At 45.6% G+C, this 14,611-nt stretch overlaps 1 protein-coding gene across 1 annotated transcript in view; it reads left to right on the top strand.

Moving 5' to 3' along the window:
• The first annotated feature begins 621 nt into the window (after nt 1-621).
• Nucleotides 622-14,611, top strand: part of RAB39B (RAB39B, member RAS oncogene family) — a 64,086-nt gene continuing 50,096 nt past the window's right edge. Inside the window, exon 1 of the mRNA XM_078688776.1 lies at nt 622-2,302. Coding sequence (XP_078544902.1) covers nt 2,088-2,302 — 215 coding nt within the window. The 5' untranslated portion in view covers nt 622-2,087. The remainder of the gene's footprint in view (nt 2,303-14,611) is intronic.

Raw genomic sequence — 14,611 nt, 5'->3', positions numbered from 1 at the left:
AAAGTGCTTGCCCTAAACACAGCAGCTATCATTTTGTTTCTTTAAGCAGCTAGCTCAGCTTGACCTTTCAGGGGCACAAACATGACACGGTAAACCTGCAAGAGTGTCTTAGATAACTAGTTAATATATGGTGTTTTCTCGGGCAGCAGCACTGTTGGCAGGAGGGTAGTCATTAACCTGCATGGATGTTTAGGTCTGGCTTGACAGTGCAACCGTCACCTGACCTTTTAACTGACACCAATATTATTCTACAGTTATAGCTGCTACACAAATACATATTCATTAACATGCAATTTCTTGTAATGATTACCGTTCAACATTACGTTAAAGCCAGTCCTATTGGCAGTGCCAATTCTTGTTTTAAGTTGTCTGTATGCAAACGAACACAAGGACGTGCTCTCGTGCGATTACCAGCGAGGGTCCGTCTATGGCAGGGATGAGATGTAGGTTATGGACCAAGCCTCTCACGGGCAGCTCTTCCCGTGAATACGGTACGCAGGCACTGGTCTGCTCTTCGCGCTATTACGGTAGTTGCTGATGCCAACGATGAGTCAGAGTGTTTGGTGCTGATGTTGCTGCCATTTCATCAGCTCTGTGATCCCAGCATCCTTCTGCTCGGCATCTCCCTGCCGTGAAAGAAGAAGAACGAGAAAGGCGTTATATCCACTGACATAACACAAGCCAGAAAAGGAAACAGGAGGAGTGCTGTGCTGGGGGCAGCTGTCTTCGAGGCAGTGTGCCTGTCTGCAGGCTGCGAACCCCCTGACGCCCTTGGAAGAGCCTCACCTTGCAATGGAGCCCGGGTGGTGGAAGGGGCGCAGAACACCGACTCCGCTCTCAGAGAAAGGGACGCAAAACACCTCTTATTGCACCAAATGGTAATTTCCAGAAGGAACTGAGCAAAAAAGACGGTAACGTACCCCGCCTTCTTCAATACAAACGAACAGGAACGGGGCGCTGGCCCGGCACCGGGGGCTGACGGGTTGAAATCCGTGACATTTGTTCCATCGCAGATAAAAGCCGGATACGTGTGTCAGGAGAGACGCTGTCATGGGCTTTATAAAATGGAGGCGCCGTGCGTGTGACCTCTGAGCTGCGCAGTGTGGGGCAGGGACGGAAACGGAATATCTCTACAGGCAAGATCCGGTACCCCCAAAATCTCCCCCTCCCGCCCCCACACACAGAACCGGTCTCTAAATATCTCTGAGTTTCTCCTCCACACAGATTCAGTCAACATGGCATCTCTCTAACACCGATGCAAGAAGAGAAACATCTCTCTCCGAGCAGATGCAGGAAAACACATCTCAACGATAAACACTCTCCTGCATTGATTTTTGTAAGCTGGGCATCTCCCTTGCACCTACATTGGAACAGCTGAGAGGGGACTGGATGAATACAAGGATAAACACTCCCCTGCAGTGATTTGTGTCAGCTGGGCATCTCCCTACATTGGAACAGCTGAGAGCGGACTGAATGCATACAAGGATAAACACTCTCCTGCAGTGATTTGTGTAAACTGGGCATCTCCCTACATTGGACCAGCTGAGAGGGGGACTGAATGCACACAAGGATACACACTCCCAAGAGATCAGTGAGCTGGGGCTTGGTGTGCAGTGTGTATTTTATTCATGGCCATGGAGTGAGATGGGAGGTTACAGGCATATAGCTGCAGCTTAAGGTGTGAGGACTGAAGGCTGCCATTGCTGCCACCGTGGGGATACAGACACTTAGCTGCAGCTGCTCCACGGTCAAACCTTCTGTTTGCAGGTTTATTTTTTCACTGCTGGCATTAGCTGTCAGGGTGGGGATACAGGCAAACGGCTGCGGGGTCAGTGTGGTGATACACACGCACGGCCGGGCGCGTAGGCCCTTCCCCTGGTGCCTTCAGCCATAAGGAGGAGCGGGCGCCCCCTGCCGGCCGCGGACGGACACCGACCGACGCTCCAGGGCCGCAGCCGCCGCGGACAGGGACCGGAGAGCAGCCGGGCCCCGAGCCTCCCTCCCTCCCTCCCGCCCGGGATGCGGAGCTAGCCTCGGCGCGGAGGACCAGCGTGGATTCCATTTGATTTTTTGTTTGTGAATCAAAGATGGAGGCCATCTGGCTCTACCAGTTCCGGCTGATCGTGATCGGGGACTCGACGGTGGGGAAGTCGTGCCTGATCCGCCGCTTCACCGAGGGCCGCTTCGCGCAGGTGTCCGACCCCACGGTGGGCGTGGACTTCTTCTCCCGGCTGGTGGAGATCGAGCCGGGCAAGCGCATCAAGCTGCAGATCTGGGACACCGCCGGCCAGGAGCGCTTCAGGTGAGGCCGCGGGGGGGGGCGGGGCAGGGTCGTTGGGGGTTGGGGGCAGGGTCGTTGGGTGATGGAGGGCAGAGTAGGCCTGGATGAACGGCGAGCCCGGCTGCACCTTACCTCAGAACGCTCCTTCTCCACACGAGGCCAGGTGTCCAATTGTGAGGAGGCGGGAGACGTCAGTTTAGCAAACCAGTGCATTTTGGGAGTTGTAGTTTTCTTTCGCTCCACTTGTGCCAAGTGGGACAGGTTTGTAACAAAAAGATTTTTTTTAATTAATTCGGAAACCCTGACCACTGGGTAGGCAGATCTTAAGACTCCTTTAAATTCAGGGTTGAGGCAGTGGTATACAGGCATACAAGAAAAGAAATGGAGGGCCATGGGCATGGGTGGGACCGGACCGGACACAATTTGAGATTCTCTTCTGTGGAGCCTGGTGGAATGCATAGGAGTTAGGATTGAATATAAAGCGAGAATGTGTGTTGCGAGGGGCATGGACTTAAGAAGTACCAGGACAAGCGATGATGGACCTTAAGGGAAGTACAGTGCTTCACGGTGTGAGACAGATGACATATAGGCAGCCTTGGCAAGTTTCTCCTCTCTAAGCATTATGTGCTGCTCCAGCCAGTTTTCCCCCTGAATTAAGGGGCATCTAGCCTTGTTTATTCCATTGTAAAACAGGACTACAAGCCCCAGAATTCATAGGAAAAAAACTGGACTGATGTAGCACATCACGTATGGACCTAAGAAACCTGGCAGTAAAGTATAGTGTTGGTAGCTCCATAAATCTGGGCCACAGGGGTGCTAGGACATCAGATTAAGGAGGGATTCTGCATGCAGAAGTTGAGGATCACAGCAGCATTGGGGTTTTAAATCAAAGACTTTTGAGGAGGCGGGACCTGAGATCAGAGAGATCACATGCTATTAGCATCTACCAAAAAGAAAAAGAAAGGCAGACATTCAGATTTCTAGATGACTCCATTTCACAGAAGACAGTGCTTCTATTCCTGCTTTTTATTCAACAACCTAATGGATACTAGAAGTGGCAGTACTGACATAATTAACATGAACTACCACACTTAAGAGAAATTATTTGTAAAATAATAATAATAATAATAGGGTCAAGTATCAGCACAATGGCGTGGAGGTATCTGGTAACCTTTAGACAGGAGATGAAGAGAGGAGCAGGTACCAACAAGAGCTGGACAGAAAAGCAAGCAAGCTGGGAAGATCAGAAGTGAGGAATATGTAGCGGAAGAGGAGCCAGTCGCAAGAGAGGTCAGTCACGAGAAGCAGGCGGTGGAAGAGGAGCCAGAATGGAGATCAAAAGAACAAGGCAGGTCACAGATGAGCAGCATGTGCCAGGAGGAGGCCTGCACAGTTGATGGCAAAAGACCCTCTGGTAAGGCGCATCAGGCCAATGAAGGTAGCCAGGCGGAATAACAGCTTACCGGGTGGGAAGCATGAGAATAATGATGGAGTCAGGCCTGGCCAACAAGTGGGATTCCTAGATGCGGAGCAGGGGGACAAGGGAGGCAAAACTGGACATCAAGAAAGTCTGCAGGTTGCCGAGCATAGGCTGCAGGGGCCCCTAACCAAGCAAGAAGTGAGGCCCCAGGATGAGAACGAATTTATGTAGGGAAACATGGATCAGATATCAAGGGAGAAGCCTGGAGATAAAGGAAGAGACTAAAGAAACCTGAGGGGCCGGGACAGATAATACAAGGACACTCGAGGTGAAAACCGAGATAAGGAAGTTTGATACAACCTGAGTCTCGGGGTGCCCAGGTAGAGAAGTTGGGCTAAAGGTAAGCCAACAGTAGGAATGAGCGGGGTCCCTGAGCGTGAAGGACCAGAACCGGGTCAAGCAATATCCAGACATGGGTAGGTGAAACTTAGGGGAACCTATATGTGAAATCAAAGGACTGCAATGGTAGATAAATGAGCATAGGTGCCCGTGCCTAACCATCAAGGGAGGCCTTGGGGATGAGGAGCCGATTAGAGTACGGGAGATTGAGTGAGACCCTAGAGCAACATGAATGGATCACAGGAAGCCAGTGCAAGAGGTCAAAAGTTTGGTCTGAGATGAAGAGTATGGGCCATGGGGGAGTCAGGACCAGAAATGAAAGGAGAGAATGGGTGATGACCGTGGGCAAAGGAGTGTTGATTGAAGCCAAAGGGAGCCATGAGGTGATCAGCAGGGACTATAAGTGGTAAGGAGATGAGGTTAAGTGAGACACTGGATTATGGAACATAGTGGAGCAATGGCTTGAGATTAAGAAGGATCCTAGTATAAGAAATAGGTACAGTTTGGAACACAGTACAAGAGATCAGAAGAGACTGCATGGTGACGTATATTGACTAGGGGTAGGGGGGGCTGTCAGATGATCAGTGGAGTCTCCAGGAGATACAATTAATGATAGCAGAGGAGATAGGACAGGATATCGAGTGAGAATGTTAGGGATCAAATGAAGGGTATTGGGTGATGAGCAGGGGGCTGGCACGGTAGGCCCGGAGAAAAGATGATAATGTAGAGAGAAGAGATGGGACTATACGAATGCTAGACACTACAGGAGGAGAACATACAATAAGGCAGCCATGAAGATACTAAATTAAACAAGACACTGGGTGAGGAGTAGCGAAAACCGAGGAACCAGGACCTGGGGGGGTGGTGTGGGAGTGGAGGGGGGATGACAAGTGATAATTTTGAGCAAGAGGCAAGGGCCAGAGGGGAACCGATCACCAGAAGTGATCATTGAGGGAGGAGTATTTCACTGTAAGCAAGTCCAGACAGGTGAAACATTGGGTCTCTGGAAAGATGAGCATAAACAGTCGGAGAGATGAAGAGACACAGGGCGGCGAGCTTGGACCATGGGGTAACCAGGGTGAGGAGGTCAACCACAACCCTACGCAAAGAGGAGGGGCAGTAAAGTCTTCAGGGTGGGCGATGAAGGGAGACCCTGAGCAAGAATCGTAGACCATAGAAAAGGCAAGTCTGAGATCAAGCGAGATATTGAGAGTTTAGGAGCATGGATTATTGAGTTGTCAGACCATTCAAGCGTGATCCTGGAGTGAGAACCTTGGAGAATATGGGCATCAAGAGAAGAGATCATATGTCATTGGGTGACTAACATAGGCATAGAGAGCAGGGTTATAGGTCAAGTGGGACAATGTGGTGGGATATAGAATCGTAGAGGAGCCTCTACCAGAGAATCAGAAGGCAGGGAGATCCTGACAGTCCTTGGGTGAGGACTACTGGAGTCAGGCTGGAGTTGCCTAGGGTTCCTGATTTACCTGAGAGGCAGAATTGTGAGCATGGTATTTATCTGGCTGAGGAGCATGGGCTAGAGAATGGAGTAAGGCATAACAACAACAGTGAATATGGAGTAAAACATAGCCTCAACAGTGAAGCCAGGACGAAATATCAAATGTAAATCTGGTGGAACTTGAACATCTGGGAACCATGGCAAGAGAACAACTTGGGGTGAGACGCGTGGGCCCTAGAGAATTCATAACCAGAGATCAAAGAAGATTCTATTATGGGGAGCATGCACCACAATGTAAAACAGAATTAAAAAATAAAAGGTATATAGGGACCAGGGCTCTAAGTTGAGGATGAGCCACTCTTCAAAGCAGAGCCACGGCCAGGAAGCAGGTGAAACAATGTGGGGGGAAGCATCGCCCACAGGACAGTTCAACTCCGACGGAGAACTGAAAGAATAATGTGCAGTACATGGTTAGGTGCAGCGATCAGAGAAGTCCTAAGTCTAGGGAGACATTAACAGTGGGAAATAAGGAAACACAAATTCAAGTTAGACGAGGAGTCTGAATCGGGAATGGAGATAAAAGGAAAATCTCTGGTGAAGAGCAGTAAGCCTAAACAAGCCAGGAACGACCTCTGGAGAGATCAAGTGTTAAAGACTGTGGCCAAGGAGAGGATGCAACAGAGCATCTGCTTATGAACAGTGTCTGTTTAGTAGGAGTGAGGTTAGGACAAGAATGATGAGGTAGGGGTCTGACCATACATTGGATTACAAAGTGAGGGACAATAACCATAAATAACAAGTTGGTCACAATGACTGGGCATCAGGCCAGGTCTAAGAGATTAACATGGAGAACCAGAGTAGCAGATTTAGTGTTAGCCTGTGAGGTGCACAGCTGACCACAAAGAATCCCCTACAGGTGAACTGCATTGGCTCCTGGAAGGCTCCCTGATGCAACCATTTGAGTGCATGTGGGTGTATGATTCTATGTAGTCCTGAAGACTGGGGTGTGGGATGATTCATGGTCATGTACAAAGTGAGGGGGAGGAGAGCATCTTTGCTTACAACCCATGGATAGTAAGTTGGAAGATTCCTTACTGTTGCCTGATGAGATGAGACCCCCTCCAATCAGTGCCTTGAGACCCTCACAAGTGAGTAGTCATGCTTTATTAGATCACTGATTGACTGATTTCCCTCTAAAGAGATGCATTTTCAGTTCCTTGTAGAAATGGAGGCAAGATGACGCAATCTCATACACAATGGATTGTTGTTCAAGATTCAAAGTATAGACCTTGAGAAGACTGGCTCTTCTGACTTTTTCACCTATTGATTTACAGTCTGTCAATGTGTTGGCTGCCATTTTTATGTTGCACTGGCCTCCTGAAAGTAATTTTTTTTGATCCAACCAGGGTTGTGTGTTGATAGTTACAGCCTTGCAGACTGCACCGCATGTAATGTAGATGGTGTGAGCCTCTAGGAAGAGACAGTGTGTTACTGTATGCCAAAAGTAAGAATCTCCAAGAACACACTCTAGTCTTGTTTTGAAAGGAGTGATTGAATAATAACGATCAGAAATTAGTGCTTAGACAGGTTGCAGTGGGAGGAGTGGGGTTCTCTGAGGTTCATCACCAGATGTTAGGCAAATCACTTGCTGAGTTGGGTTTTAGAGGGTACATGCAAACAAAAGGGGCAGGCAAAGCAAATAGGGCTCATTTAAAGAGGGCATATTGTGTTTGTGCTGTTCATGATCTGAACTTGGGAGTTTTGAAAGCAGTTTTGAGACTTCTTAGACCCTTTTGACCACCAAAAGTATTGAGAACATCAGCAAGATATGGCGTAGCATTTTAATGATTGACCTTATTACAAAGTGGCATATTTTTTAATTTTGAGTGCAGCCGATATGGGGAACCAGTGCAGCTCGTGAAGTTAAAGGGCAATACGGTCAAATATACCTCCAGATAGTTTCTACCACTAGTATTAGTTGCTGCCACTTTCTACTACTTGCAAGTAATATACCTGTAAATGTCAATCCTTAGTACACAGGATACATCTACACAGGCAAGCTGAGTTCTGATGAATGCCCTTTCTCATGAAATTCTCTCTCAAAGGTTTATGATCAATTACTATTACAAATGTTGTTCCACAAATAAAATTCCACATTTTTTGATGGCTCTCCAGTGACTTAAAAGACTCCCTATCAATCGTCAAGTAACAGATTCCATTAACACCGAATACTCTCGAAGGAAAAGCTTAGGATAGCACCTAATTCCTAAATACTAACATCAGTAATAAAGCTACAATCAAACCGTGGATTAAAACCATGGGTCATACCCTTCAATCAAAGTACCTTTTCAGTGTTTTATTTTGTTCTAATAAATTCATTCTTCCATTCATAGGACTGTTAAAATTGCATTTGTTTCCAGCCTCATTTCCTCATACAAGCTGTCTTACTTGTGAAGTTTTAAAATATTCTGCCATTTTTAGAATGACATCTGTTCTCTGGAAGATGGTGAAGGAGCTTTTCTTGTAATGGACACCAAATCCTTTTTTGGACATGAGCTTGATCTATCAGACACTCCATTATGTCCTTCCCTAGTTTACATCTATAAGCTCTTCGTGTGAGAATTTGGCACATGCATAAATTGCACACTTTTAAAATCTTCTAAATAATCAGCACAGTATTTTGGGAAAAAAATCTACTCTCTAAAGATGGCCTGGCATTATTTTTTTATCACACATTGAGACACTGATAGCATCCTCAGGAATCCGAAATCTCTTCAGAATACAATAGACACTGTTGCCTTAATCCAGGTGCACAATGATGCCAGGTCCTAAATGTAGAACACTTAAGGCACCAATGTTATTTACATTGATGACTGCAAACCAGTTCACCGCTTACACGCCTATTACGATTACTAAGATCAATGCACAATCTATGTGTAATCTTTGTGATTTTACAATGGCCACAGTAGGTAACCATCCTTCCAGTTGTCTCTACTGGATCTATTAGACGGTCGCTACATTATATTTTAAGTTCTTCTAAAACCACAGTTCTCACTCCCAACTTACATTCCTTGCGTATCTGACACTGCTCTCCCCTGAATTCCAACTCTGTCTTGTACACTAGCCTTTTTCACATCCTACTGTTTATCAGTATGCAAATCCTCAAAACAGAGGAAACCAGCTGAATCTTTACAGATTTGAGCTTGAGGTATAGCATAGGGATCAAATTTAATTCTGAGATTTAGTTGTAGTCCACCTAAAATACTGTCACCAGTCACAGAAATATCAGTTTTAAATAGAATAAATCTATCTTGCTTTGTAGTAATTATTCATACTTTAAAAAATATCTTCATTGGTTTACCTAATCAATTGCTGGGCACAAGTCATGATTCCCAACATCATTTTGTTCAACATTTTATTGGAAATGATTGTAAGTTTTGACCCGAGTCCACCAATATTGTTATTGTAGACCATTATCTCTCATACTACCTTACTGACCCTTTACATGATTAATCTTTCACCTCCTGCACTATTTTACACACTTTCTCCATTTCACGTACATCTCTATCATCCCATTCATATTGAATTTTGAAGCACTTTTCAATATTCCCTTTCTTCTCATGATTTTACACCACACTTTCTATCCAGGGCACTGCTTGTTTTTTGTTATGTGGGACAGACTCCTACACGTAAAGCATAACTTGATTTGTAACTGTTTTGCCTCTTTTTAATTTTAGACATATTTTGGCTTTCCCCATTACACCTTGACCACTATAACTCTTACTTTTTTCTTTAGACATCATTCACTTTATACTTCAGTAAGCCAATGGTCATCTTTCAACCACAGTTCTTATCATGCCATCTTGTTGCTATATTGTTGCATACATTGGTTTCTAATTTCTTCTTTCACACTCTCACCATACTTGCAGGTAGATGCTAATCTGTGTAAATCTGACTGTTAATACTTTACACTTTCTACTGACCTCTACTGGTCGTGCCAAATTGGTGTCTAAAGTAACAACTCACTCATGGATTGTGAAGCAAGGCCAATTTCGTTAGGCAGACCAAAAAAGTATTTAAATCATCTGCATCCTAATTAGATACTTGGAACTAAACAGTGCATTATCAAAGCTGCTTTTTTCAAACAGTACATTACCAATGGTGTTTTTCGAGGATCCGGCGTATGCGATGGAGGGATGGCACATGGGTCGTATTAATCTCCCCCATCTGCTTTATGGGGGCAAAGCAGTGACACCTCGGTCCACTGTCACTAGTTGTTCTGTCAATTTGGGTAGATGCGACGAAGCCGATGGGTTGGCCGGGTAGACTCACCCTGGAGACTCCGTTGTGGCGTAGGCTAGAATCCCATAGGTTGTTGAACAATGTGGCTTCCAGGCTTGCTCTCCTATTGGCGTATCTTTGTTGGGTGACGTGTTACATAATGGTATTGTATATAAAGGGGGTAACCCATATATACTACCTGACCTGGGTCAATAAATACAGTATCAAACAGTGTGGTCACGGCAGTAAACCCCTCGGGTCAGGACAGGTTGTAGTGCTTGGGGTGGGGTCTTCATCAGGACTGGGGGAGCACTTGTGGTGAAAACAGGGGAAGGTATCCACCGTGTTCAAATGCGAACGATGGGCTGGTGTAAGCTCTCCTGGTGGCTGGTTGAAGTCTACAGCTGTTCAAGCTTGTAACCGGTCGGGAACAATCAAGCGTTTCCCAGTTGGACCCCACCCCAAGGACTACAACCTGTCCTGACCCGATGGGTCGAAACGTCAACTACATTGGAACACAAACTCTAGCGACACTGTATAAAATTAACTTCGGGTCCGTTTGCGTTATGTACAACGCTGGAAACATTTGATCATTCACGGAAACGTATACAACAAACTATGTTGATGTATATACGTCACAACTATCTTTCCTTGTCCCCTACCCACACATGAACACTCTACCCCATTCCTTCCTCCCTTCCCTACCGCACCTAGAGCACCGTAAAATATTGCACATTTGTCGTGATGAGTAATTTCCTTGCTCTTATCTGTTATTGCTTTGATTTCAATCGCATCAGATAATCTCTATCATTATAAAGCAATTGGAGTGGACATATGCCACATTGAATTTGTATTGTGTTTTTGCTACTTTAATTTAACACAAAAGATTGGTTTACTGCCGTGACCACACTGTTTGATACTGGTGTTACATAATGGGTCATTGAAATCCTTCCAAGACTTACAGACGGAGTATAATTTGCACCCCAAACAGTTCTTCTGCTATCTTCAGCTCCGGCATGCATCTCCATTCAGTGAGTAGAGGACATTCCTGAACAGCAGTGCTCCTCCACTGTTGTGGAGGAGCATTGCCTCCCTGCCAGCTGCCTCAAAACGGCAGGAAAGGGAAAAAAAAGGTAATAAACCTGTTTCAGCATAGTTTTATTTTTCCTTTCCTGCTGAGTCTTTGGGGGCGGGGCCAGGGAAATGACAGGCTGCAGGAGGAGTGGTAAGTACACTGTATTTAGTGTACATAACGGATTGGCCGGTCATCTCAGGGCAGCCAAACCATCATGCGCACCTAAGCTGTCTCCAATCGAGCTGCGTTGCCGGGCTGGAGACAGCAGTCACAGGCTCCCAGTCTCACTGGGAGTGCAAATAGAGGCTCAGGCCAATCCTGACACTGATTTCAGCAGTATGAGAGCAGTGTCAGGATTGGCTGCAGTGGAGTCTGGGGGCCTGTGCCTGCAGAGGAGAGGAGCAGAAGAGCATGACACGGCCGGCTGCAGGTAAGTTATTTAAAAAAAAAATGTTATTTGTCATCCATCTTCCCCCCCCGCCCGCCACTCTTCGACAACACCAGCCGCTACTGTTTCCAAATACTTGCCCCTGGAATTAAAGATCCTTCTCACTAACATCAATAACCTCAAATTGTCCGCCATATACTAAATGCTACTCTGCAACTTGCCAGATTCTATGACGAGGGTGCATGGCCTGGGACTGCTGGAGAACGAGGACTTGCACGAGGCTGCGGTTGCTCCCAGGGAGGCTGTGATAGCTTCCCAGTTTTACTTAATTCAGCTTAAGCTGCTATACCTCACTAGTTCCAGGCTGCTTAGGATGGGGTTGATAGCCACAGGAAGCTGCCTACATTGTGACGAATCAGACTGTGACCTGCTTCATACATTTTGGCACTGCTATGTCCTTTTACACTTTTGGAGCAGGGCCAAGGGACAATTAAAGAGCATACTGGGCTGAAGGATATCCAGGGAACCAAAACTCATTATCGCACATATCACAGAAGATATAGAGGGGATTAGTTATTGGAGGGCGCTGTTCTGTTTTGGCCTGATGTTTGCAAAGCGAAACATAGCACAAGCCTGGAAGGGTGTGGAGGCCCCTTGCGTTGCCAGGTCGGCCACGGATATGGACCATAGTATGGGCTTGAAACACCTGGTCTATGTGCTGAAGGGGTGCGTGAAGAAACACCACAAGATTTGGAAAGCCTGGACTGGCCATAGGGCAATAGTGCTGGAGCCCTACCTGGCCGCACCGTGGTCCACGAATGGGGAGGTGCGTTTGAGCGACGAGGTCTGCACTGTACATGCAACTCCACACCACCACATACATGTTAGCCCTGCAATGCAAAGCTCTATTTGTGTGAAACGTAGAGCCCTAGTAACAAGATATAAAACTGGTCTAAAAGACTCGGACCATTGGAGAACCAAATTAAAACTTCATGAACCAGGACACAAGTGACTCGAGGATGAAGGTTGGCTGAAAGCATCCAAAGTTCTCAGAACAATGCTGTGCTTGGCAAGAATGATGCAGGCCAGTAGGGCAAAATGGTTGAACGAGTTACCTTAGCCCTATTGTTTCCAGTTCTTTCAAATATACATAGAGTAGGTTTTGTATTTGATGTTCCACACATAGCATGTCAGTAATGCGTAGTTTATATAAGCTGAAGCGTAAAAGTAATGACCCCATGTTATACAGGTCCCAACTCTTTCCCATCCTCCTTCCAGAATCCTGCCTACTTCATCATGGAATTTCTAGCAAGGAGCATTCCACAATGAAACAAGCAGGAGCCAGTCCCAATATAGCACATCTCCTAAAACATATAGCAAAAGAGAAAAAGAGTCCCACAAGAAAATGCTGGCGCTCAACACAATGTAACATGTCACCGTCTCGAAATCTTTGGTCCCTCTTTGATGACAAAGCATTTATCAATACCTGCAAACCTTGGTCATCCAACACAGCTGCCCTCCATTCGTCTTCAGATATACCCCCACCACAGGACACCTCCAGTTCCGCTACCAACCAACCATTATCCTCATCACACTTGTCATTATCCAATGGTAACCATGAGAGACAGTCAGTATTGACATTCTTAACTTCCGGCACGTATTTAACAGAAAATGTAAAGACTTATATTTGGTACGACCACTTGGCAATGTGAGGTGCTGTCCTACCTGCCCCTTTTGTGATACAAAAGACCAATGAGTGGTTTGTGATCTGTGTGAATCTTAAATTGTGCTCCCCACACAGAATTTCTGAAATGTTAGATACTCGCCAACATTCCACTACCTCCTTTTTCGATCTTGGAGTATGTGCATTCAGCACCTTTCAACATGTGTGAAGAAAAGGCTAGCACCTTATTGCAACCCTCTTTTAATTGCATCAGTGCTGCGCCCAACCCATGATCATTGACATCAGTGCCAAATATAACTTTTGTCTTTTGGATCAAATAGCTTCAGTACAGCAGCATTACCAATGGACTTTTTCACTTCTTCAAATGCTCATTGACAGTCCTCAGTCCAACAATATACCACCTCTTTTTCATCAATGCACATAATACATGCACTTTTAATCAGCGAAACATTCCACAAATGTTGAATAATACTCTTCAAGTCCTAGAACGTTGTCTTTATTCACAGGAGAAGGTGCCCTCTCTATGGCTTCCACCAGTTGGAGTTTAGGTTAAACTCCCTCCCCCTTCCTCCTCCCCCCAAATGACAAAGTATGTCCCAAATACTCCACTTCTTGCATTTCTAATTTGAACTTTTCCACTTCAATGGTCAGACTGGCACCCACTAACCTGCCTAATTTTTTTTCCAACACAACATCATGTTCCTCCTTGTTGACACCCCATACCAACAAATTGTTTTGAAAGAAAAATACATCCAACAATCTACTTAAAACACCTTGCATGATCCTTTGGAAGACAGCTAACAAAAAGCTAAACCAAAAGGCATACAAATGAACTAATATAATACGCTTCATCCAGAGTTACAAATGATGTCAAATGCCTGGATTCAGGGTGTAAGTGAACCTAATGACAAATCTAGGGTACTAAAGAACCTGGTCCCCCTGACACTCGTAAGCATTTCATTAATGCGCAGAAGTGGATGTTTGTCCACCAATGTTGTCATTAAGATCCCTCAGATCCACACAAATGCGCAACTTGCCATTGGGTTTCCGGGCCAACACTATGAGACTAAGCCACTTATAAGATTCAATAGGCTCAATTACTTTCAGGTCACACAGTTGTTTCAGTTCATCCCTCAATTGCTCATGTAGCACTATAGGCATGTTGCGTACCTTGTGCACCGCACTCTTCTTTAGAACAATGAAAAGTGCAAATTTGCGCAAGCAACCCAGCTCAAAAATTAGTTTGGAAATTTGAACTTCACCCACCAATTACTTTTTCAGACATAAGAAACATTGGGTCAGGATGGTTGGGATCAAGAACTATCCCCAAACTTTCTGTTCTCTCCAGCACCGCAAAACTCGTCCTCTCTCAACTACATAGATCTTACCAACAGCTTTCGTATCAAGATATTCCACTCTACAGTAAATTATCCTTTGACAGGCAGTTTATCTCCACAATAACCCACAGGTTCCACATCAGTAGGAATCAACGTTCTACCATCCAAATGTTCCCATGTTGCAGGATCAATTGGAGTAAATGGTGAACTGGAATCAGCCCACATGCACACTTCTCCATTTATCTTTAACTTGCATTTGGGTGGGCGATAAACATTCTCACATATGA

This window comes from Lissotriton helveticus, chromosome 4_1 (assembly GCF_964261635.1).
Source record: "Lissotriton helveticus chromosome 4_1, aLisHel1.1, whole genome shotgun sequence".
Taxonomy (NCBI): domain Eukaryota; kingdom Metazoa; phylum Chordata; class Amphibia; order Caudata; family Salamandridae; genus Lissotriton; species Lissotriton helveticus.
This window is presented reverse-complemented; position numbering and strand designations above follow the sequence as displayed.